This window comes from Leiobunum rupestre, chromosome 5 (assembly GCF_980474605.1).
Source record: "Leiobunum rupestre chromosome 5, qqLeiRupe1.1.hap1, whole genome shotgun sequence".
NCBI lineage: Eukaryota > Metazoa > Arthropoda > Arachnida > Opiliones > Sclerosomatidae > Leiobunum > Leiobunum rupestre.
Window position 1 is genome coordinate 51,588,204 of NC_143388.1, and position 26,775 is coordinate 51,614,978.

Consider the following 26,775-nt stretch of genomic DNA (forward strand, 5'->3'; position numbering starts at 1 on the left):
GGTACAAACGCCCGAAAAAAGGCAGCCATGTGAAAATATGTTCAATATTCGTACGTAGCCGCTACCGAAAATTTGGTAAGTGAAGTTAGATTTTTTGGTATTTTATTTCTGATCAATGGTGAACAAAGTTCAATAAGAATGCAGATGCTAAAATAACTCTTTTAACTATGTATTTCAAGAGCTTTCTTAGTATTTATCCTACCGTGCAGTGGACGACCGTAAAAGATTTGCTTTAGGTGAACCTTTTTAATCGGGTATTTATTCTAAAAATGTATGTAATGGAGAATAACAAGATTTTAAGGAAATACGGTTTCAACGGGTTATTATTTATAATTAAGATAAATTGAAAACCAAACATTTCATGGTCTAGGATAACGCATTTTTCAACCAAAGGTGGTTAAGCATAGGCTTTAAACGTACAGATCCACGTTAAATCAGTCGCAAGTTATTCTTTCTCCCAAATTATGTATGAATACAATCTTGACCTTATGAACTAAAATTTCAATCGAAAAGTAAAAACAAATTAAACAGGAATATAAATGTAATTACTATTTTCTTAACAATGGAACCCTCAGAAAATTTACTATAAAACCGCACGAGTACCAGGTTAAACAATGAAACAAATTTAAATATAAAACAATTAAGTTGAAAATTATAGTTAATTACTTCAAGCTTGCTCAGATACGAAAAGTCACTTTGGGCAAAGAACAAGACGGGTCGTATAATATTTAACCAATTTTGAAGTAGCGAGTATTAAACGAAGATTGTTGTTAGTTGAAGGAGCCCATCGGGCAGTGTCAGCAGCTTCGCCATGATATCGAGACTTATTTGGTCGTTATGGATAGTAACATCGGTCTTTGTCGGTTTCGCCAATTCGGAGGGTGTTAGTGTGGTTCCTCGTCCCGTGCTAGAAGCGAGCGAAGAGATCGCCTACCAGAAACTTTTGCGTGTGGAATCGGACATGAAGGAGAGCCTGGAGAAGGCCATCAAGCAAGCACTCCCGACCCTCCTGAACCAGAACTCTAGCGTGGATATTAGTCCCGCTTGCATGGGATCACTCTTGAAGGCATTGCTGGCCGTTAAGGAAATGAAGCTGTGGGCTTTCAAAAGTAGGTTATTACATAATTGCAATTGTGTCAATAAGCGCACATCTTTGGGCACCGTAGCGTTGACTTAAAATATTTACTATTATTTACTCAACGATACGCTACGATCAACTACTATCTTTTAAGAATCCTTTCTCAGCGCTTAACTGTGTTGACGTCACACCGTTGATAGACTTTATAAGAAATATTTCTTATATATACATACGTATGTAACAATAATAAAGAATTTTGGCCAACTAAATATTGTTCCACTAACCAGAGGCTTCACATTGAGAAATTTGAAACCGATCTGAAAATGTTTCTTGTACTTTTATGAAGTCGTAATAAGTTGTGTCAAAAGTCAAAATAATTGGTTTTAATTACGAATTTGTATGGCCGAGAAATGGTCATAATACGATCATTTATCATACGAACAATACTTGAATGTTTTTATCCGAAGAGCGAGTTAGAGGTTTAAACCAAAGCTGAAAATTTTAGAACGTTGTGTGGTTTTATATTTGTAACAGGGTTAGCGCTCTTAGTTTAACAAAAAACATTACGCGCCATCATCGCGCCATTAAAGTCTTGGGTACAGACAGTGAAGTAAATCTTGGGTACAGACAGTAAAGTTAATCTTGGGTACAGACAGTGAAGTAAATCTTGGGTACAGACAGTGAAGTAAATCTTGGGTACAGACAGTAAAGTTAATCTTGGGTACAGACAGTGAAGTAAATCTTGGGTACAGACAGTGAAGTAAATCTTGGGTACAGACAGTAAAGTTAATCTTGGGTACAGACAGTGAAGTAAATCTTGGGTACAGACAGTGAAGTAAATATTGGGTACAGACAGTGAAGTATATCTTGGGTACAGACAGTGAAGTTAATCTTGGGTACAGACAGTGAAGTAAATCTTGGGTACAGACAGTGAAGTAAATCATGGGTACAGACAGTGAAGTAAATCTTGGGTACAGACAGTGAAGTAAATCTTGCCTACAGACAGTGAACTAAATCTTGCCTACAGACAGTGAAGTAAATCTTGCTTACAGACTGAAGTAAATCTAGCGTACAGACAGTGAAGTAAATCTTGGGTACAGTCAGTGAAGTAAATCTTGGGTACAGACAGTGAAGTTAATCTTGGGTACAGACAGTGAAGTAAATCTTGGGTACAGACAGTGAATTAAATCTTGAGTACAGACAGTGAATTAAATCTTGGGTACAGACAGTGAAGTAAATCTTGGGTACAGACAGTGAAGTAAATCTTGGGTACAGACAGTGAAGTAAATCTTGGGTACAGACAGTGAAGTAAATCTTGGGTACAGACAGTGAAGTAAATCTTGGGTACAGACAGTGAATTAAATCTTGGGTACAGACAGTGAAGTTAATCTTGGGTACAGACAGTGAAGTTAATCTTGGGTACAGACAGTGAAGTTAATCTTGGGTACAGACAGTGAAGTTTATCTTGGGTACAGACAGTGAAGTAAATCTTGGGTACAGACAGTGAAGTAAATCTTGGGTACAGACCGTGGAGTAAATCTTACCTACAGACAGTGAAGTTAATCTTGGGTACAGACAGTGAAGTTAATCTTGCGTACAGACAGTGAAGTAAATCTTGGGTACAGACAGTGAAGTAAATATTGCGTACAGACAGTGAAGTAAATCTTGGGTACAGACAGTGAAGTAAATCTTGCCTACAGACAGTGAAGTAAATCTTGCCTACAGACAGTGAAGTAAATCTTGCTTACAGACTGAAGTAAATCTAGCGTACAGACAGTGAAGTAAATCTTGGGTACTGACAGTGAAGTAAATCTTGAGTATAGACAGTGAAGAAAATCTTGGGTACAGACAGTGAAGTAAATCTTGGGTACAGTCAGTGAAGTAAATCTTGGGTACAGACAGTGAAGTTAATCTTGGGTACAGACAGTGAAGTAAATCTTGGGTACAGACAGTGAAGAAAATCTTGGGTACAGACAGTGAAGTAAATCTTGGGTACAGACAGTGAATTAAATATTGGGTACAGACAGTGAATTAAATATTGGGTACATACAGTGAAGTTAATCTTGGGTACAGACAGTGAAGTTAATCTTGGGTACAGACAGTGAAGTTAATCTTGGGTACAGACAGTGAAGTTAATCTTGGGTACAGACAGTGAAGTAAATCTTGCCTACAGACAGTGAAGTAAATCTTGCTTACAGACTGAAGTAAATCTAGCGTACAGACAGTGAAGTAAATCTTGGGTACTGACAGTGAAGTAAATCTTGAGTATAGACAGTGAAGAAAATCTTGGGTACAGACAGTGAAGTAAATCTTGGGTACAGTCAGTGAAGTAAATCTTGGGTACAGACAGTGAAGTTAATCTTGAGTACAGACAGTGAATTAAATCTTGGGTACAGACAGTGAAGTAAATCTTGGGTACAGACAGTGAAGTAAATCTTGGGTACAGACAGTGAAGTAAATCTTGGGTACAGACAGTGAAGAAAATCTTGGGTACATACAGTGAAGAAAATCTTGGGTACATACAGTGAAGTAAATCTTGGGTACAGACAGTGAATTAAATATTGGGTACAGACAGTGAATTAAATATTGGGTACATACAGTGAAGTTAATCTTGGGTACAGACAGTGAAGTTAATCTTGGGTACAGACAGTGAAGTTAATCTTGGGTACAGACAGTGAAGTTAATCTTGGGTACAGACAGTGAAGTAAATCTTGGGTACAGACAGTGAAGTAAATATTGCGTACAGACAGTGAAGTAAATCTTGCCTACAGACAGTGAAGTAAATCTTGCCTACAGACAGTGAAGTAAATCTTGCCTACAGACAGTGAAGTAAATCTTGGGTACAGACAGTGAAGTAAATATTGCGTACAGACAGTGAAGTTAATCTTGGGTACAGACAGTGAAGTTAATCTTGCGTACAGACAGTGAAGTAAATCTTGGGTACAGACAGTGAAGTAAATATTGCGTACCGACAGTGAAGTAAATCTTGCCTACAGACAGTGAAGTAAATCTTGGGTACAGACAGTGAAGTAAATCTTGCCTACAGACAGTGAAGTAAATCTTGGGTACAGACAGTGAAGTAAATCTTGCCTACAGACAGTGAAGTAAATCTTGGGTACAGACCGTGGAGTAAATCTTACCTACAGACAGTGAAGTTAATCTTGGGTACAGACAGTGAAGTTAATCTTGCGTACAGACAGTGAAGTAAATCTTGGGTACAGACAGTGAAGTAAATATTGCGTACAGACAGTGAAGTAAATCTTGGGTACAGACAGTGAAGTAAATCTTGCCTACAGACAGTGAAGTAAATCTTGCCTACAGACAGTGAAGTAAATCTTGCTTACAGACTGAAGTAAATCTAGCGTACAGACAGTGAAGTAAATCTTGGGTACTGACAGTGAAGTAAATCTTGAGTATAGACAGTGAAGAAAATCTTGGGTACAGACAGTGAAGTAAATCTTGGGTACAGTCAGTGAAGTAAATCTTGGGTACAGACAGTGAAGTTAATCTTGGGTACAGACAGTGAAGTAAATCTTGGGTACAGACAGTGAAGAAAATCTTGGGTACAGACAGTGAAGTAAATCTTGGGTACAGACAGTGAATTAAATATTGGGTACAGACAGTGAATTAAATATTGGGTACATACAGTGAAGTTAATCTTGGGTACAGACAGTGAAGTTAATCTTGGGTACAGACAGTGAAGTTAATCTTGGGTACAGACAGTGAAGTTAATCTTGGGTACAGACAGTGAAGTAAATCTTGCCTACAGACAGTGAAGTAAATCTTGCTTACAGACTGAAGTAAATCTAGCGTACAGACAGTGAAGTAAATCTTGGGTACTGACAGTGAAGTAAATCTTGAGTATAGACAGTGAAGAAAATCTTGGGTACAGACAGTGAAGTAAATCTTGGGTACAGTCAGTGAAGTAAATCTTGGGTACAGACAGTGAAGTTAATCTTGAGTACAGACAGTGAATTAAATCTTGGGTACAGACAGTGAAGTAAATCTTGGGTACAGACAGTGAAGTAAATCTTGGGTACAGACAGTGAAGTAAATCTTGGGTACAGACAGTGAAGAAAATCTTGGGTACATACAGTGAAGAAAATCTTGGGTACATACAGTGAAGTAAATCTTGGGTACAGACAGTGAATTAAATATTGGGTACAGACAGTGAATTAAATATTGGGTACATACAGTGAAGTTAATCTTGGGTACAGACAGTGAAGTTAATCTTGGGTACAGACAGTGAAGTTAATCTTGGGTACAGACAGTGAAGTTAATCTTGGGTACAGACAGTGAAGTAAATCTTGGGTACAGACAGTGAAGTAAATATTGCGTACAGACAGTGAAGTAAATCTTGCCTACAGACAGTGAAGTAAATCTTGCCTACAGACAGTGAAGTAAATCTTGCCTACAGACAGTGAAGTAAATCTTGGGTACAGACAGTGAAGTAAATATTGCGTACAGACAGTGAAGTTAATCTTGGGTACAGACAGTGAAGTTAATCTTGCGTACAGACAGTGAAGTAAATCTTGGGTACAGACAGTGAAGTAAATATTGCGTACCGACAGTGAAGTAAATCTTGCCTACAGACAGTGAAGTAAATCTTGGGTACAGACAGTGAAGTAAATCTTGCCTACAGACAGTGAAGTAAATCTTGCCTACAGACAGTGAAGTAAATCTTGCTTACAGACTGAAGTAAATCTAGCGTACAGACAGTGAAGTAAATCTTGGGTACTGACAGTGAAGTAAATCTTGAGTATAGACAGTGAAGAAAATCTTGGGTACAGACAGTGAAGTAAATCTTGGGAACAGTCAGTGAAGTAAATCTTGGGTACAGACAGTGAAGTTAATCTTGGGTACAGACAGTGAATTAAATCTTGAGTACAGACAGTGAATTAAATCTTGGGTACAGACAGTGAAGTAAATCTTGGGTACAGACAGTGAAGTAAATCTTGGGTACAGACAGTGAAGTAAATCTTGGGTACAGACAGTGAAGAAAATCTTGGGTACATACAGTGAAGTAAATCTTGGGTACAGACAGTGAATTAAATATTGGGTACAGACAGTGAAGTTAATCTTGGGTACAGACAGTGAAGTTAATCTTGGGTACAGACAGTGAAGTTAATCTTGGGTACAGACAGTGAAGTTAATCTTGGGTACAGACAGTGAAGTTAATCTTGGGTACAGACAGTGAAGTTAATCTTGGGTACAGACAGTGAAGTAAATCTTGGGTACAGACAGTGAAGTAAATATTGCGTACAGACAGTGAAGTAAATCTTGCCTACAGACAGTGAAGTAAATCTTGCCTACAGACAGTGAAGTAAATCTTGCCTACAGACAGTGAAGTAAATCTTGGGTACAGACAGTGAAGTAAATATTGCGTACAGACAGTGAAGTAAATATTGCGTACAGACAGTGAAGTTAATCTTGGGTACAGACAGTGAAGTTAATCTTGCGTACAGACAGTGAAGTAAATCTTGGGTACAGACAGTGAAGTAAATATTGCGTACAGACAGTGAAGTAAATCTTGCCTACAGACAGTGAAGTAAATCTTGCCTACAGACAGTGAAGTAAATCTTGCCTACAGACAGTGAAGTAAATCTTGCTTACAGACTGAAGTAAATCTAGCGTACAGACAGTGAAGTAAATCTTGAGTATAGACAGTGAAGAAAATCTTGGGTACAGACAGTGAAGTAAATCTTGGGTACAGTCAGTGAAGTAAATCTTGGGTACAGACAGTGAAGTAAATCTTGGGTACAGACAGTGAAGTTAATCTTGGGTACAGACAGTGAAGTAAATCTTGGGTACAGACAGTGAATTAAATCTTGAGTACAGACAGTGAAGAAAATCTTGGGTACAGACAGTGAAGTAAATCTTGGGTACAGACAGTGAAGTAAATCTTGGGTACAGACAGTGAAGTAAATCTTGGGTACAGACAGTGAAGAAAATCTTGGGTACATACAGTGAAGTAAATCTTGGGTACAGACAGTGAATTAAATATTGGGTACAGACAGTGAAGTTAATCTTGGGTACAGACAGTGAAGTTAATCTTGGGTACAGACAGTGAAGTTAATCTTGGGTACAGACAGTGAAGTAAATCTTGGGTACAGTCAGTGAAGTAAATCTTGGGTACAGACAGTGAAGTTAATCTTGGGTACAGACAGTGAAGTAAATCTTGGGTACAGACAGTGAATTAAATCTTGAGTACAGACAGTGAAGAAAATCTTGGGTACAGACAGTGAAGTAAATCTTGGGTACAGACAGTGAAGTAAATCTTGGGTACAGACCGTGGAGTAAATCTTACCTACAGACAGTGAAGTTAATCTTGGGTACAGACAGTGAAGTTAATCTTGGGTACAGACAGTGAAGTAAATCTTGGGTACAGACAGTGAATTAAATCTTGAGTACAGACAGTGAAGAAAATCTTGGGTACAGACAGTGAAGTAAATCTTGGGTACAGACAGTGAAGTAAATCTTGGGTACAGACAGTGAAGTAAATCTTGGGTACAGACAGTGAAGAAAATCTTGGGTACATACAGTGAAGTAAATCTAGGGTACAGACAGTGAATTAAATATTGGGTACAGACAGTGAAGTTAATCTTGGGTACAGACAGTGAAGTAAATCTTGGGTACAGACAGTGAAGAAAATCTTGGGTACATACAGTGAAGTAAATCTAGGGTACAGACAGTGAATTAAATATTGGGTACAGACAGTGAAGTTAATCTTGGGTACAGACAGTGAAGTTAATCTTGGGTACAGACAGTGAAGTTAATCTTGGGTACAGACAGTGAAGTTAATCTTGGGTACAGACAGTGAAGTAAACCTTGGGTAGAGACAGTGAAGTAAATCTTGGGTACAAACAGTGAAGTTTATCTTGGGTACAGACAGTGAAGTAAATCTTGGGTACAGACAGTGAAGTAAATCTTGGGTACAGACAGTGAAGTTAATCTTGCGTACAGACAGTGAAGTAAATCTTGGGTACAGACAGTGCAGTAAATATTGCGTACAGACAGTGAAGTAAATCTTGCCTACAGACAGTGAAGTAAATCTTGGGTACAGACAGTGAAGTAAATCTTGCCTACAGACAGTGAAGTAAATCTTGCCTACAGACAGTGAAGTAAATCTTGCTTACAGACTGAAGTAAATCTAGCGTACAGACAGTGAAGTAAATCTTGGGTACTGACAGTGAAGTAAATCTTGAGTATAGACAGTGAAGAAAATCTTGGGTACAGACAGTGAAGTAAATCTTGCCTACAGACAGTGAAGTAAAACTTTTTTACAGAGAGTGAAGTAAATAATAAGGGGACTTTTGGTATTTTATGTATAAATAATTAATAAAGGCGTGTGAAAATATTTCTTTAGAGATTTGACTTATGTGGCAATAATAATGGTTTTCTTCGTTTATCCAGGGTATAAAGCTGATGGAAGGGGTTTCTAAGTCTGTCTTATCCCCTTTCTTCTGTTTCTGACCTCAGCTAGACTGAGCGTGTCTGTTAAATTAATAAAACGGTGTTTAATCGTTTGCACTTCAACCGAGTTAATAAACAAAAATTTTAAAGATCATTTCTAATTTAATTTATTAAGTAAATCATAAATAAGAAATGTTCGAATTGTCGGCAAAAAAAACCCGTAACTTGCTTTCGTTTTAAAAATTAATTTTTAATTATTAACATTTGTTACAGATCACAGTGTTTAGGTATGGGCGTTATAAAGGGGCGGAGGGGGTGAAACTTTATATTTCTCATATTAGTTATTATTATTGAAACAAAACAATATTAGTACAGTCAAATCAATATTAAACCTAGAACAAATTGCAACAGAAAGTATCTCAACGATTTCTGGATGAAAAAAATGTGACAGTAGCTCCAGTAGGTATTGCCGAAAAAGCGACTTTTATGGGTAAAATTGCCATTTTTAAGGTTTTTTTTAATAAAGACAAAATTGCTACAGAATGTATCTCGACGGTTTCTAAATGAAAAAAATTCGAATTGGATTTCGATCGAATGGGAATATACCAAATAATATTTCACTATTTTTTCACCACAAAACAGGCAATCACACTTAAAATCAAAAGGTACGTTGAGACGTTGAAGCTGTCGAAATTTCATTGAAGTAATCGGCTTTAAAAGAACATTTGAGATTCTGTATCGTAGCTCTACAATTTTTATGAACAGCATTGCCTATACATATGTCAATTCGACTTATTTTCCGTGCTTTACAAGCTTGTTGAATTCCATCTACGCCCTTTGCAGTTAATACTGCGTAATCACTTCTTTTTCCCAGTTCATTTCCACAGAGAGCACACTTTGTAGTCACCTCCATAACAACTGATGTTATTGACCTTGAAGTTCAATTTTGCTGTACGATCCCTTTTAAGCCTAAGTTGTTTACAAGAAAAACACGTGTTTAACAAATACGCAGTCGAGTCACTCGCTTGGTTTTAGTTTCGGATTCGGTTTACAGCTGCTACGAGATGGCGCAACGACTCTGGTACTAATAAATTTGAATAAAAGCGCGCGCTTTGTTTTTGATTGGTGGAAATACTATTTGACCCCTGAATAGGGTTTTGCTGCCGAAGTTATCATAATTTTTTTCCGTATTTTTTTCACCAATAAAGTAAAAAATGTTGGAATTCTTAATCGCAATTCGGCCGTTTTTACCAAAATTATTGCTCAAAAATAACAATTTGACCCATGGAATTTTTTTTTACCTCGTAACCAAGAGATATACTATTTTATATCAAATATTTAATCAGAAACCGTTAAGATATTTTCTATTGCAATTTCGTCTTCATTAAAAAAAATACTTTAAAAATGGAAATTTTACCCCTAAAAGTGGCTTTTTCGGCAACACCTACTACAGGTACGGCGTCAAACTATTTTTTTTAGAGTTTGTCGCATTTATTTCATCCAGAAACCGTTGAGATACTTTCTGTTGCAATTTGTTCAAGGTACACCCTAAAATTTCGCTAAAATGACTGTACTATATCCACAGCGTAAAAACTAGGATTTATGCAAGTATAAAGAAATTATTCCGCAAAGTAGTGGTTTGATTTTGGCACACTCTCTTTTTTGTTACATTGCACTGAATTTTAAAATAAATTTTATGCAAAAACTTGTTAATATTTTTTTAATATGAACTAAATCAAAACGTTTTAAAAAGGATTTTGTTTTGACTTTAGCATAAATAGTCCCTCTTTTCCGTTATTTGTAAAACAGCTCATCTTCCTCTGAAATGTCCAATTGAATCGTGGCTCAGCCTTGAAGGTTTGGTTGCGTCGGTTCTTCGATGTACCATTTGAGCTTCTCTTTTCGGATATCTTTTGGGTCAAATGAGTACGCTTAACATTTGGTCAAATGAGTTAATGCCATTACAAATCTTCACCATCTTTGAAAATAGCGGTAATTTTTCTTACGCTTATTATTCTAAATTACTAAGCTAACAATAGTAAATGAATCGCCATTTTTATTAATATCATTTATTTTTATAACAAGATCGGTCCTTAATTCTTAAAAGTAACGGCCATTTTGAGCGATTTAGATGGTTTTCAGTCTCATATCACTTAAAGAGCTAGCCTGAAGTTGTGAGTTGAAGGTAAATTTAGCTAACACTGTCCATTGAAGCTGTACCTAAGGCTTTCTTAAATGTTATAACATTTAAGAAAGCCTGAGGTAAAATCAGGTAAAATATATTTTACCTGATTTTAACTGGTACTTAGGTTACTTTGACGGGTCCGTTTAAATTATTTTCTTTAAATTCAGAAATGTTATTTTGCAATTTTTTAAACATGAAGGATTTTATGATGGTAAACTTGATTACTGGCGGATAATAAGATCTTTTGGTACCGTAGACAAGGGGAGTGCTAAATTAATTATTTCCAGTTAGTCGGTTACCCGATGCGCCTGGCCAGATCATTTATGACACGTATTAGTTTTTCAGTAGCGTGAAAACTTGGTAGGTCATTTTACTATCTGGTCAATATGGCGATTTAATCTGTATATTTTGGTTAGTAGAGTGAAAAATTTAGCTGTGTTGCACAAGTGTGATTTGTAAATTAAAAAACAGGGCAAATTTGTCCAAAAGCCTTTAACCTTGAGCGCACATCGTTTAATTGTAGACAATAACTTGTCAATTTGGCACGTAAGTATAAATGGCATTCGCAACTTTGCTCAGTAGCGTACAAATTTAACATACCATTAAATGATTCCTTCAGCTTTGGTCAGAAGCATACGAAATTGGACAACGTATGTTTAGTTTTTCTAACAGTAAAAATAAGAGGTGGTGTTTCTCACAATTGTGACATTTTATTCCCGGATGACGGGAGGGCGTGTTGATAATGGACATTTTAAGCTTTTGTTTTTTTGTAAATTGACTGCTTGTAAAAATTAAATGGAGTTAGGGTACACGTTTCCTACGACTTTACCACTGCTCTGTGGCATTATAGTGAAGCTCAAACCAATTTAATATGATTCAAACAGGTTAATTATGTGATAAAATATAAATGGAAGTAGCCTTGTTATTCTAACTTTTACGATATTTGAAATTATAATTTTAGCTTCTTGATTCATTTATCTTTTACATAAACTTACTAATTGAAACATCCTATTTGTTTTATTTCACATTATATTTAGTGATTGACTCTTTCGGAGTTCCTATTGGTGGAACTATGAGTGGAACCATTTCCGCACTGGGAAGTTATCGGCAATGCATAAACATCACCATTCCTCAGGGTGCTTTGGCAAAAGCTCAAAATAAGCCGGTCTCGACGGGGAAATACTGCACGCTGAGGATTCGTCCACCTTTACCACCCATACCTGACATCGTCAAATACAAGCAAAATGTGTTTCCTCACATCAATGCCACCTTCAAAACAGAGGTATACCGTAAAACTTTATTCAAGATTGTTACTAAGTATCTGTACACTTTTGTAAACACCGCACTTTTTAACGGTTGGGTCGTAGAAATTAATAGATGGTTATTGTGTGTGCTCTTAAAATGAAAACGAAGCTATAAATTGTTGGTAAAGACCTGTTACACTCATAAGTCTACAAGTTTTTGTTCAAGCGGGGGAGCAACGATTTTTAAAAATCCTTGACAGTGTTACTCTTGTTCGGTGACAGTGGCGTGAATAGGAACAATATCATCCCCTCTTTTTAAAATGAAAAAACATATCCAAAAAAATATTGCAAAAAAAAATTAAGTTGCGGACAAAACTCAAAACAATTTCGGCAGCGGCAACAAAATTTATAGGCGTTGGCGTTTGCACCAGATAAAATATTGAAGACGGTGGCGTTGGATCGCCGGCGTAAGGCTCTAATGTCAGGACAGACTGCAGTGTCGAGAAGAATCCTGAAAATATCAAATAGTTATAATTGTTTTGAAAGAAAAGACAATTCCCTCTGAAGTGGGAGAGGTGCTTAGTAACGAGGGCTGCAAGTGGCGAGCCCGAAATAAGAGAGGTTTCTTGTAACAGGTAAAGCAAGCGGAGAGCCCGAGTTAGAGAGGTGCCTTTTAACGGGGGCTCCAAGCGGTGAGCCCAAAGTGAGATAGGCAGGGTTGGCAAGTTTTAAACAAAATGTTTAAAACAAGTGTTTAAAACACGTTTAAAACAACTATTTTAAACAAACACCAATTTGTTTTAAACGTTTTAAACTATCTGTTTTAAACATGTTTTTTATAAGGTAAATTTTCATCGTTTTTTTTTGTAAGATTTTGGTTATTCAATATAAGGGAAAAGGTAGAAAAACCATTCCAAGGCTCTAAGAAAGGTAAATTTTATTGATAACGGGTAGTTTGATTTTAAGATTCTCTGAAAAGAGCGACTGAAAGGGCTCGATATGATTTCATAAATTTCCTACCAGTGCAAAAATCCTACGAACGCATTGAATTTTGTCTCTTGGTTTAAATAGAATGTATATAGCTGCCAATATACATCTATTTGGGACACTACCTATGCACGAGATAAAAGTAGGGTTGCTGTTTAGGCGGGTTGTGCCGGGTTTTAAGTAACAAGAAACATGGCCGGTCTGGACAGATCGGGTTAAAACCGACTAGGCGGCACTCCTAGATAAAAATCAAGGGATTTCGGTCCCCTTTCTCGATTTTTTAGAAATTTTATGACGTGATGGAAGTTTTAAGATTATAGAGGTATCTCAGTTATTATTTTTTATAACATTGTTTATTTGTGATGATTTATGTCTGCCGACGTGCACATTTCAATAAACCAAAACTAAAAACTATGTGTGGATAACTAGCTATTTTCCCATTTCTTAGTACTATGCGACCGAAAATTCCAGGATGATAGCGATATTAAAAACCATACTACCCTAACTTGTAAGTGTGCCAATAGGAGCCTTTCCCACAGAAAATCTTCAATTTGAGCTTGTTCAAAACAGACCAAAGAAACGTAGGACTCGCAAATTCCGTTCAAGTACCCTATATGGTATTTTTAATGCTCGCGCCGCCGCTTCGCAAACACATTACGTAAATTTAATCACTCGAAAAATGACGTCATTTACGTCACTTTCGTTAAACCAGGTATCATTGAAAAATTCATCTTATTGACACACTTAGGGTAATTATGCCACTGAAGAAAATACGTTTAATGATACCTAATATTTCTTTAAATGAGTTTACTCGTGAGTCTGATTCATAAGTATAATGAATAGTTTAAAACTGGTTTTAAACATAGTTTTTTATTGTTTATTATGTGTTTTTTATTGTTTGATTTAAAAACAGTTAAAAACAATGAACCTTGTTTAAAACAATAAAAAACATCGTTTTTGTTCTTTTTGAAAAAAAAACAAGGATTTTGCCAACCCTGGAGATAGGTGCCTTGTAACGGGGGTTACAAACAGCGAGCCCGAAGTTAGAGAGGTCCCTTGTAACAGGTAATGCAAGCGGAGTTCCTAAAGTGAGAGAGGTGCCTTGTAACGAAGGCGGCAATCGACGAGCCCAAAGTGAGAGAGTTGCATTGTAACGGGAGCTGCAAGTGGTGTGCCCGAAGTGGTATAGATGCCTTGTAACGGGGGCTGCAAACGGCGAGCCCGAAGTGAGAGAGGTGCCTTGTAACGGGGGCTGCAAGCGGTGAGCCCGAAGTGAGAGAAGTGCCTTGTAACGGGAGCTGCAAGCGGTGTGCCCGAAGTGAGAGAGGTGCCTCGTAACGGGGGATGCAAGCGGCGAGCCCGAAGTGAGAGAGGTGCCTTGTAACGGGGGCGGCAATCGACGAGCCCAAAGTGAGAGAGTTGCATTGTAACGGGAGCTGCAAGTGGTGTGCCCGAAGTGGTATAGATGCCTTGTAACGGGGGCTGCAAACGGCGAGCCCGAAGTGAGAGAGGTGCCTTGTAACGGGAGCTGCAAGCGGTGAGCCCGAAGTGAGAGAAGTGCCTTGTAAGGGGAGCTGCAAGCGGTGTGCCCGAAGTGAGAGAGGTGCCTTGTAACGGGAGCTGCAAGCGGTGTGCCCGAAGTGAGAGAGGTCCCTTGTAACAGGTAATGCAAGCGGAGTTCCTAAAGTGAGAGAGGTCCCTTGTAACAGGTAATGCAAGCGGAGTTCCTAAAGTGAGAGAGGTGCCTTGTAACGAAGGCGGCAATCGACGAGCCCGAAGTGAGAGAAGTGCCTTGTAACGGGGGATGCAAGCGGCGAGCCCGAAGTGAGAGAGGTGCCTTGTAACGGGGACTGTGAGCGGCGAGTCCGAAGTGAGAGAGGTGCCTTGTAACGGGGGCTGTGAGCGGCGAGCCCGAAGTGAGAGAAGTGCCTTGTAACGGGGGCGGCAATCGACGAGCCCAAAGTGAGAGAGTTGCATTGTAACGGGAGCTGCAAGTGGTGTGCCCGAAGTGGTATAGATGCCTTGTAACGGGGGCTGCAAACGGCGAGCCCGAAGTGAGAGAGGTGCCTTGTAACGGGAGCTGCAAGCGGTGTGCCTGAAGTGAGAGAGGTGCCTCGTATCGGGGGATGCAAGCGGCGAGCCCGAAGTGAGAGAGGTGCCTTGTAACGGGGGCTGCGAGCGGCGAGCCCGAAGTGAGAGAAGTGCCTTGTAACGGGGGCGGCAATCGACGAGCCCAAAGTGAGAGAGTTGCATTGTAACGGGAGCTGCAAGTGGTGTGCCCGAAGTGGTATAGATGCCTTGTAACGGGGGCTGCAAACGGCGAGCCCGAAGTGAGAGAGGTGCCTTGTAACGGGAGCTGCAAGCGGTGAGCCCGAAGTGAGAGAAGTGCCTTGTAACGGGAGCTGCAAGCGGTGTGCCCGAAGTGAGAGAGGTGCCTTGTAACAGGAGCTGCAAGCGGTGTGCCCGAAGTGAGAGAGGTGCCTTTTAACGGGAGCTGCAAGCGGTGTGCCCGAAGTGAGAGAGGTGCTTTGTAACGGGGGTTACAAACAGCGAGCCCGAAGTTAGAGAGGTCCCTTGTAACAGGTAATGCAAGCGGTGTGCCCGAAGTGAGAGAGGTGCCTTGTAACGAAGGCGGCAATCGACGAGCCCAAAGTGAGAGAGTTGCATTTTAACGGGGGATGCAAGCGGCGAGCCCGAAGGGAGAGAAGTGCCTTGTAACGGGAGCTGCAAGCGGTGTGCCCGAAGTGAGAGAGGTGCCTTGTAACAGGAGCTGCAAGCGGTGTGCCCGAAGTGAGAGAGGTGCCTTTTAACGGCGGATGCAAGCGGCGGGCCCGAAGTGAGAGAAGTGCCTTGTAACGGGGGTTACAAACAGCGAGCCCGAAGTTAGAGAGGTCCCTTGTAACAGGTAATGCAAGCGGTGTGCCCGAAGTGAGAGAGGTGCCTTGTAACGAAGGCGGCAATCGACGAGCCCAAAGTGAGAGAGTTGCATTTTAACGGGGGATGCAAGCGGCGAGCCCGAAGGGAGGGAAGTGCCTTGTAACGGGGCGGCAAGCCATTTGCAGAGCTGAGGCGAGACGGAGATGAAGACAAAATTGTAACCGATAAAGAGAAGGGAATAGCATATTTTTGGAGGGGGAGGTTGAAATGCAGTGAGAGATGGACAATAAACCATCTGCAGAGTTCCTAGCTGGTGGTTTTCTCGTTTGAAAACATTTGCCAGAGGTTAAATCCTTCTCCGTTGGTCTGTGGAAATCATACTCTTCCTATGTTGAACGCTTCGCCTCATAGATTCGTTTATTAGGAAAATAATGGTTTTGGTATTCTCGAGATTAAAACAATTAAAACATGTAAAGAAAAAGGAATTAAAATGGGGCTAATGAGGAAAAATAATCTTAAGTGATCGTAAGCACGCATTTTACTACCAAGCTTCAGGTCCAAATGGTTTAGTATGCCTTAAATGGTGTTACTTCCTACTTGGCATTGGGGACGAAAATCCTTTTTTCCAGCGGAATATTTTTGATCAAAAAGGCCTAGGATTTCTTCTGCCTTTTTTCCGCCTCGCAAATATCCTGGTGGTAGGCCAACGTGTTGCGCGGTTGGCCTTAAACCAGGATATTTGCGCGGCGGGAAGAAAACTTCAAGGAAAACAGGCAGAAGAAAACCTAGGCCTTTAAGTTTTTTTAATGATAAAATTATCATTATGGCTTGCCATATCTCAAAAAGCAAATGTAATATTTCGAAATTTAAAATTTGTGGTATCAGAATGGTTCTGGCACTTAAAATTGTTATTACCTGAATATAAATAGCATTTGTGATATGCAAACTCGGGTTAAATGAATAAAATTTAACCTGAATAAAAATAACAAACGTAGGCCAGCTTCTAAATACTAGTTTATTAACTGGTAAAATAAAAAAAATCACCAATGGTCAAGAATGTTAACTTTAAAAACACTAATATATAAGAAACCTAACGAACTGGAGAAAAACTTATAAGCTTAGTTTCCCCCCCAGCTCTTGTGTCGTTTTACCCTTTCGCGTTTTTATAGTTTATATTTACTGGTGTATTGACAAATAATGATTTTACGTAAAAACATGGTTTTTACTCTTTCTTTCTATCTGATAAAGGTTCTTACAATTTTTTTTAAATAGTTACATATTGTCCATATTTTGTTAGGCAGCTTAGGCTGGTTATCGATTGAGTTGGGGAAAACTGTGCTTAATATGAAATTCTCCTTTACATATCTTATAACTCTTTCAACATGTATGCGCAGACTTGCGATTTCCCTAGTGTATACCCCTTGTTCTGACGAAAGTAGAGCTTTTCCATTCAAAAAGGTAGGGAAATTTGAAGAAACTCCTTTCTCTTTTAGCAAGTTGGAGATTAGAAAATACCTATCTGCCATAACGGAGTCCCCCGGTTCAAGGAGATCAACTAAGCCTGATTCTTGGGTTAGCTCAACGTTAGGCATTCTTCATGGAACTAAGAGAGATGCAAAACTAATGAAGTCATTTGGCGTGATACCAATAAGTCCCTTCTCAGTGTTGTGGGTCTTGAAGGAAGACCATGTATAACTTTGCATTTTAGAGTCGTTAGGTTTTTGTATAAGTAATTCAGAAGCGTCTATTATAACCCTAGTTTTGCTAAATTTAGTTTTAAATTCTTCTGGCATTAATCGATCAACTAACTAGCGTGTGGGCCAAATATTAAACTTGGTTAATTGCTTTCTAGTAAATCAATCCAAGTAATACAGATATTAAACACTGTTCTCTGTGATGCAGAAGAGAAACAAGCAGAATCATCCTCCAAAACCCATACTTTAATCTACATAAACACCAAGAATAGTTGTTCTTTTAATGGCAATACCATAGGACGACCTATTGATTTTTCTACCTTTCGGCCGAATTTCTGTTTATAACCTCTGGCATTGTTGTACAATTTTAACTCACTTAAATCAGGCTCAAACATGCCAAAAATGTCCTTGAATCCAGACATGGTCTCAGAACCCGTATAAAAGTTCAATTTGGATGGGGAATTCTCTACGCTTTTTAAAGTAAATCTAGAACTTACCTCTGTTTTTCTTAATGGTTATATTGGCTTGGATTTGTTCTTATAAATTTTGGTTTTGTTTTTCTAGTTCTTAACTTTTTTAAGTCAATATTCAATTTAGATAGAGAAGTTTTCTTTTCATCATTTTCATCCGTTAAGGTCTTATTCACTTGTTTCCGCTGTTCATTTTATAACTGTAGATGTATCATCGCAGTTTGATATTCATGACACTGATCGAAGATTTGTTATTTTCCTAGTTAACGTTCGATAGTTTTCAAATATGCTGTAGTTATTATCTGTTTAAAGATAATACAATCATTATTTGTTTTTAAACATTTTTAGAATTTAATACATTTATTGTTACTTACCGGCACCATAGCTGTTATCGTTCGGATTAATACGATTGTTTTGGAAAGAAATCCCCCCTTCATGTGCAGATGAAGATGAAATTATTTCCCCCACAATACCATATTCATTGGATAAATCATGAAAATCATTGCTCAACGCTAATTTTCTAAAATACCTTTGGACCTTATCTATAATGGTTCTTCGGCCTGATATACAGGGTGTTTCAACAGGTTATGCAAAAAGTTTAAGGAGTGGTTGGGGTGAGTTGAGGAGTATGCCTGTTTTTTTCCATTTTGCTACGATGAGTTAAAAGAGCACCAGCGAGCTTCAAAGTGTGGCCTACTAGCCCCTGGAAGTAGGCCGAAACAAACGCAAAACCAATCAGCAGGGAAATGCGAACATTAAGGTTGGGGCTCGTGTATTAGGTGAAAAAGGATTTTGAAAACCAATAGAGGAACCAGCGTAAAAAGGGAACTTTAACAGTATTATTTTAAAGTCGATGCTGCTTGGTTTTGCGCTTGTTACATAATTTTTTGAAATACCCTGTTTTAAAGTGAGTTCCAAACACATTTTGATGATGACGCCTTAGTGGTTTTCTTACTAGAGTACTTCAAGGACTTCTTTTACCATCTTTAACAATATTTAAAATATTTATCTCTATGATCCTGGACCAATCTTTGCGGAGACTTTCATCCTTCGGGAAAGGGCTTAATGGAAGGATTTCTTAAAGGGGAAGATTTACACCCAGGCACACCGCTTTCGCGAACCATTACGTATAAACTAAAACGGTTTTCACATAGTGATGGGATAATAATGTAAAGAAGGATCCTTCAACAAGGAACAAAACCAAGGCTTAAAAAGTATTATGAAAATGTCTCGAAAAGTACACCAAAATTAACGGTCAAAAAGTAAAAGGAAGTTGATTTATACTTTAAAAATTATGCTGTATCTGAATTAATATATTGTTTGATTGAACATAGCTACAAATAACATTTAAAAGAATGTTAGACCACGATCAAGATTTTATCTAGCCATTTATAAAATTACGCGTTGATGTAGTATGCAATTTGGATAATAAATGGCACACTCAATCACGTGATAACCTTTTTTTGCCCCCTTCAATTTATAATTTTGCCAATTATAAATAAATACATTAATGTGAAGGTATGTAAGGCATACGACTGGCTACATATCAACCTAAGAGGCATATGGTTTTTATCTTCGCAGTTTCCCCATAAGCGTTTGAACTAAGAGAGTCGGGCTTAGAAATTGTCCAATTGGTCGTATCTTTCCGGAAAACTCTGGTCAATTTATGACGAATATAATTCATATTTTAAATGCAATGAATGAAAAGATTTGCAGCACTTACCTCCTGTGCTTTAAATATTTTGAAATGATTGGGAAAAGTATTGAGGTAAAAGTTCAAGATACGTTTAAACGAATGATTATTTTATCTGCTGTTAGAATTCTACTGTGCACTTAAGCGATGCGAGTCCGTAAATTGGTAGCAGATATTCCAGTGTAATTTACCGGGAAAACGGTAATTTTTATTAGCATATGCTAAATTTTACTAATTGAAATTGAAGTTCTGATAATTGTTTAAAAACAAAAGTAACTTAACCATAATAATGACTGTTAACGTATACAATTTATAAAACAGCTGATGGTGGAGGCCTCAAAGCTACTCTATTTAGCTTACGAAGCAGCGGTCGTGGTGGGAATATGTTTGCCTTCTTCCTGCTCTAAGGACGATGTCAACAACATAATTCAACCAAGTAAGGTCATTTATTAAATAAGTGCATTATTAGTAAATTAACATACAAAAAAATTAACTGTTATTTAGCGTCAAATGAAATAGCCGGTTTTGTAGTCCAAATTGAATTTCTAACCCTGGAGTATAAAGTGCACACGGCTTTCAATTTAACACTTACTATTTATATTTTGATTAAAGTCAGTTAATTGGATAATTGGAATCTTTCATAAAACAATTTGCTCGCAAATAACCCAAATATCTTCAAATAAGAATTATCGGTAGGAATAGAAACAAAAACTGTAGTTGCCCCGGGTAAAAGAAAAATTTCTGATTCCTTTTTTTGTCTATGGATTTTATATCTTTCCCAAAACAAAATCTTCTTTAACGCAAAGAACAAATATCCTTTTCTTACACTCCACAATTTAAAAAGCTTTACAAGTTTAGTTAATTAGAATTGATGTTAGGAAACAATAGAATTAGATTTGCGTGAACGAACGATGTTGGGCAAGTATATGATTAGTTTAAGAACGTATAAGGTATAGTTTGACAAGTGTATGATTGTTATTAGACAAGTTTATGACTGGTTTTATCACACTTTGTATAGGCACTTGTTGTAAGTAGACATAAAAAATTAAACTTTTTCTAAATACCGAAATCCAACAATTTTGATCATATTGCAAAACAGCAATGTTTAATAATAATGAGTGTAACACTTTCAGTTTACGTTCGAAAGAAATTATATAATTTCTATATTTAACATTTGAACACGTGTAGACTTTAGTGTTAAGTATTTAAACGTGTTAATACGTTGTGCTGCTTTCAATTATTACATATTTACTTAAATAAGTTCAATTTCCATTTAAGAATATTTCGAGTTAAATTAAATCTATTCGATCAATACTTGGACCATTTCACCGATAGTCCAAATGAGATCAATTGCAATTTTACACAAAGTTTATCAAATCATAAATTAAACTTCTGAACTGAAACTTTTTGAAACTGTGATTCTGCTACGAGCCAGCAAAGGGAAATCCGTTTACTTTTAATTGGCTAACGTAGAAATTAATAAATGCTAATTTGTTGGCATTACGTATACCTCTAAAAATGAGTACAGATTTTGAATTTATATAAAAAATAAATAAGAGCCACTCAAAAAGAATTAATATCAAGCCGTTGTTCTTAATTTGTTTCGGGAAAATAAATCTTTAACATACAATTAACATGGTTTGATTTAAATTTTAAATTTTCTTAAACGTAATTTCTGCGGTTTTATATAATTAGACAGCTAACCATAGCTTTTGTCTCTATTTTTCGTTATTCTTTGCTAAAATAAAATCGAACTCATCTACAGTTTTAATTTATGAAATTGGGATAAATCTTTAAGAAAGTTAGAAGTTTTTAATAAAACATGCTAGGTTTTCTGCACGACGCACTAAAATGGATAAAGGCCCGAAGTACACTTTTCTATTTTTAATCAATATATTCATTTTTCATCCAATTTCACAAGTTTTATCTTAAAGAGTAAACACTAAGTTGAAGCAAAAATTACGGAGAAAAGAATGTAAAGGGATACAATGTTGATAATTTCAATTGACTTTTTTGTAGAGTGTAAAATCTCAATTCGTCAGTAATGAGTACAATCATAGAAATTTGCTTTGATTGTGTTTTATGATTTAAAGTAAATTCTTTAATTTTAGTCGTAAAGACGGTCAAGTTCCCATGGAATGCTATTCCCTAATTTTTTTTTAATTTTAAAGCCTAGGGTTGTGTTGCTGTTTTACCATATTTGTATAAGTTAATTGTTCAAATGATAATTTTAGTCTCGTCTAAAATGGGAATGCACGCCGTCGTTGACTTTTGCGTCGTCAAAGAGCCTTTCTCAATGGATACTGTTCAAATGACAATAACGTAAGTCTTTACTTTAATTCTGAGGTCATAATCCCTCATGAACCCAGATAATAATAATTTCAGAGGTTTATTGCTTGGAATATTTCTAATCAACGTAATTTGTACTGCTTGGGATGAAATAACCTTGTTTCTGAAAAGAAAGCAGAAAGACCATCTTTCAAAGGAGAACGAGGTCCATTTCTTCATCCGAACCTTTTCCTTTCGGCGAAACGTGGTCATTTTGCTGACCATCAGAGAACCGCAGACCAAAAGAAACTTGGACTGTATTAACGGGCTCAGATATATATCTATCCTTTGGGTGGTTCTGTTTCATTCTTACACTGGGAATCACCCGAATTTGATGAGTAAGCATTAACTCTTCAATTTATCTTCGATATTCATAGAGAGAACCACTATTTACCCTCAATGAAATTTTAATTTTAGGAGAGCCAATTATAGGTTTGGATGACAAATTGAAGAGTGTCCCGTTTCAAGTGATATTGAACAGTAGCTTGGCAGTTGAAAGTTTTATGTTCATAAGGTGGGTACGAGATGATTGGTCTACCAATTTCAAGTTACACGTTGCCTTCCAACTGTGCTTTGTTCTTTATCGTTGTATTTGAAAGACATCTTTCTAAATTTTAAAAGTTACCCAGATAATCTTTTCATAACTGTGATACTTCAGCCATAAAAATAATTCTAGTGAATCAATTATTTTTTTAGTGCCACGCTCATGGCTTACCACTTAGTCAAGCTTTACAACACCTACGGAACCTTCTCACCTTTCCTTACGACGATTAGGAGAATTATCAGGTGAGGCTATACAATATCAAGAATCCGTTAATGGATATCAATTCTGAAACTATACGTTAAGTCTGATTGGGGAGACCATTAGATATTTTTTAAACTTATTTTCATCGTTCATTTAATAGAGCATTCTAAAATTTTTGTATTCAGAAAAATTGGAGAGCGCGGGATGGGGTTGCCGAAATTTCTGGTTTGGTTCCGGTTCTGGTTCCAAGAAATGGGAACCGAACCCACTTCGGTTCGGTTCCTGTTCTATGTAGAGCCGAACCGGAACCGAACAAGAACCGAACCGAAAGAACCGTATACTTTTCGAATACTATTACTTTTGAAAAATCCGCGAAAAGAATAAATAAACCACTGTCAACAGTGACAAGTGACAAGGACTATTATGTCTTTTGTCTCTATTGGAAGAAAAAACCGTTATATTTAGAAATTACTTAATTTCGTTTTGTCCAAACAATTGGTTTTTATTTTGCTGCATGTTCTATGTTACTTCCAAATATGTGGAAATAATCGAAAATAGCTTTAGAGATTTCTCCCCAATTATTGTTTCGGTTCTCGGTTCGGTTCCTACTATTTTTCGGTTCGGTTCCGGTTTCACTTAGTCGGTTCTCGGTTCGGTTCCGGTTTCTTCAAGAACCGGAACCGAACCGAACCGCGGCAACCCTAGTACAAATACACTAATAAAGGTATAAATTATGCCCTTCCTCCACCTTGGGAAAAAGTCTAAGAGTCGAAAGTCGAAACCTCAGTAGGACTTGCAACGATGACTTCTTGTTTAGTCCTTTGCCGTTTTGTATTTTCGAAAGCCCTAGCCTTAAAGGGGAGGGTTTTTTTTTTATTTATAACGTAGGCTCTACAAAGACTTCAAAATTGAAAATTTTGCAATCTTCTTAAAGGAATACTTACACAATCAAAAGTGTTATTTTATTGTGCATAATGGTTTGGTTGAAAATTTCACCACTATTAGAGGTAAGATTCGCACTCAGATCTACATATTTAAACCAAAAAAAGGTTTCCAGTTTTACCAGATATGCACGATGACATATCTCTTTCTTTAGACTTATCTAGTTCCAAAAATATTTTGAAAAACTTAATACTAAAAGGGAAGACTTTAAGAATGGTTTGTAGGCATCGCTTTAACTTTTATTCACGATAGTTTTTAATAGACAATACATCTATTTATGTGCTTTTACTTAATTATTTCTGATTTTTAAGTTATTTGGTAATGGTTATTTGGGGACTTTCATATATAGAAATTTGTTTATACACCAGTGTCAGTGACCCCAATTAAAAATCAATTTAAAGGCAACTCCTGAAACTTCCATTTTTAAAATCAAAAGGTTATTAGCAATAGCATAAGTGACATAATAATAAGAAGTGGCTGTTAACTTAATTAAGGTTTTGTTCTGCAAAGAGTCGCCTAGCGTCTAAATATGCGAAATTTACAATTAACAATGACAAAAATGTACAACGCATTTTAAATGCAAGTCCAAGTCGGAGCTAGGCGAGTATTGGAAAAAGGTGTGGAAAAAAAGGTATCGTGGTTGGTTTGCGTGGCATGAAGAGCTTGTCATATCCCTTTTACGCAAAATAACCCGACTAGATTACTTGGGCCTAGGGTGCAGGTGGTGCCTTGGGTAATAGCCTAGCTGATTATCATAACCAATGTCATACTAAATGTTCTGGTTACTTAGGACAATAGCAAAATGTAGAATATCAGCACATTCCAGCGTTGTGTGTGTGATTTTTAATGGTAGAAATGATTTCTTTTGTTACAGGTTACTTCCGTCTGTTTTGCTTATTATCGGTTTCGAATTAATATTCCCGGCATTTGGTTCGGGCCCGTTCTACAAGGACGTTTGGGAAGACGAAGCCAAAAGATGTCGGGCTAACTGGTGGAAAAATGCTCTCTTTATTAATAATTTATTCAACATAAGACAGTTAGTAAGTAGTAACCTTTTTACAATCAAAATCGGAAGTCTCAAGTTTGTTTTTCTCTCTCTATTCGTTTCTCTATCTCGCAAACACGTCCTTATTCGTTGTTAGTAAAAACACTGCATTGTGCAAAGTAAGTGAGACATTGCATTGTGCAAAGTAAGCGAAACATTGTATTGTTCAAAGTAAGTGAAACATGGCATTGTGCAAAGTAAGTGAAACATTGCATTGTACAAAGTTGGCGAAACATTGCCTTGAGCAAAGTAAACCAAACATTGCATTAAGCAAAGTAAGTGAAACATTGTAAGCGAAAAATTGCATTGTGCAAAGTAAGCGAAATATTGCATTAAGCAAAGTAAGCGACACATTGCATTGTGCAAAGTAAGCGAATCGCCGTATTTGAGTCTCCTCTCCCATCCTGAGCTCGCGAAAATCTACTTTTTTATATTTTGCGTAAAAGGACAACCTTAAATATGGTAATTGCCAAAAGAACAAGCAATACTATAAGTCAATTTTTGATTTTAAAATTGAGTCAAATAAATTTCTTTCCGCTGGCCAACATATTCTTAGGGTTGCCAGATTCGAAGCGCTGGATTATCGTACCGAGTTTCGATTTGGATCGTACTAGATTAAGACGAATCATACGGCTGAAAACAAGTCACTTAAGACCGAAATGTATTTAAAGATAAAAAAAAAACTGTTTGTTAAACCTATTATGACGTATAATTTAACTTCCTTTTATGGACGAAAAAACACGTGAGAAAATATTTTGTGAATATTTCCGATTCTTGGCAACAATTGTCACGCCCCCAAACCGCAAGAGCGTGTTTGGAAGTGGGAGTCTGGAATCTGGGAGATAACCTCTGCTAAAGCTGCAATAGGTTTCCGCTCGAAAGAGAAACGTTTTTACACGGATCGTATTTTTTCCGTACGATCCAGCCTTCGGATCGTATATCGTACTGCGGGTTCAATTATCGTACAAATACGATCAGGATTATACATCTGGCAACTCTGTATAGACTCTTCACCCTTCACGGCTGTACAAAGGCAGAGCCTAGTAAATGCCAATTATAAAGCAATGTATAACAAAGTTAATATCCATCCCTTTATTTTCTATATAAAAATTTACCAAGAATCTTGAAAGTGATAGAGTAAAGCTTCGGTTACAGCAATCTCGTTGCGCGAAATTTGAAAACGGTGAGTGCTCGGAAGTCAACAACGAAAAATGCCTCCTGTATAAGGAAAAGACGTATAAGATGATTATATAGTATATATTTTTAAATTACCTTATTATAAATAATTTCATTAATTAAATTATAAATATCGCATCTGAATTGTATGCAGTACTATTTAACTATATTGAAAAATGGCTTTGCTTAATGCAGTTGTTATTTAAATAAAACAGAATCGTGTTTTCTTTAGATAAAGCACACCTTTTTCTATTGAGATATCAATAGTTAAAGGAATGCTGGGTTTGTGATTAAGGTCTTATTAAAAATTAACAAACTTATAAAGTAAAATTGTTTTATTTTCAGTGTGCGGGACATACGTGGTACTTGTCCACTGAATTCCAATGTTTCCTGCTAGGAATTGTCTATTTCATAATTCTATTCAGGTAAGCGGGGGAAACTGATGAGAACCTTATTCCCTACAGCATAGGTGGCGCAACGATTCTGTATTACCAAAATTACGCGGAAAAAATTCAACTTGACTCAAAAACATGTTAAAATTGTTCCAATTAAAATATGTGATCTTAAAATTTATTGGGATTTTAGCAAAATCATTTGATCGAAAGAGAAATAAATGTGTCTTGATTAAAGTTGAATAAAAAATTGGACCTGGGATCAACTATTTTTTTCGTAAGGGTTGTCGTTCGAAATTTTTCAGATACGAAACTTTGGCGAAATGCTATCTTGGATTCTTGATAATCGGATGTGTTGTCAGCACCGGAATCCTTGTCTACGTATTTAACTATCCACCAGTCTACGTTTTAGCCTTGGCGGACGAAAAGTAAATACAGTTTGAGTAAAATTATACATAACATTGTTTAGAGGCGTAAAGGGTTTGAATTTGGAGGAGAACCCTTGA

At 37.1% G+C, this 26,775-nt stretch overlaps 1 protein-coding gene across 1 annotated transcript; it reads left to right on the plus strand.

Moving 5' to 3' along the window:
• The first annotated feature begins 811 nt into the window (after positions 1-811).
• LOC149945254 (nose resistant to fluoxetine protein 6-like) lies at positions 812-26,775 on the plus strand. The gene is made up of 11 exons (XM_090176463.1): positions 812-1,109; positions 11,714-11,958; positions 19,963-20,077; positions 21,876-21,963; positions 22,027-22,307; positions 22,387-22,483; positions 22,666-22,755; positions 24,531-24,696; positions 26,223-26,302; positions 26,575-26,697; positions 26,739-26,775. The coding sequence occupies exons 1-11, from the start codon at positions 812-814 to the stop codon at positions 26,773-26,775; spliced, it is 1,620 nt and encodes a 539-aa protein (XP_090032589.1).

What these genes read in the sequence shown, in the direction of transcription:
- LOC149945254 (XM_090176463.1), top strand. Translation starts at nt 812, where the DNA reads ATGATATCGAGACTTATTTGGTCGTTATGGATAGTAACATCGGTCTTT. An exon ending in TATTCAACATAAGACAGTTA is followed by an intron (nt 24,697 to 26,222) that starts GTAAGTAGTAAC and finishes TTTTATTTTCAG; the next exon opens with TGTGCGGGACATACGTGGTA. An exon ending in TATTTCATAATTCTATTCAG is followed by an intron (nt 26,303 to 26,574) that starts GTAAGCGGGGGA and finishes GAAATTTTTCAG; the next exon opens with ATACGAAACTTTGGCGAAAT.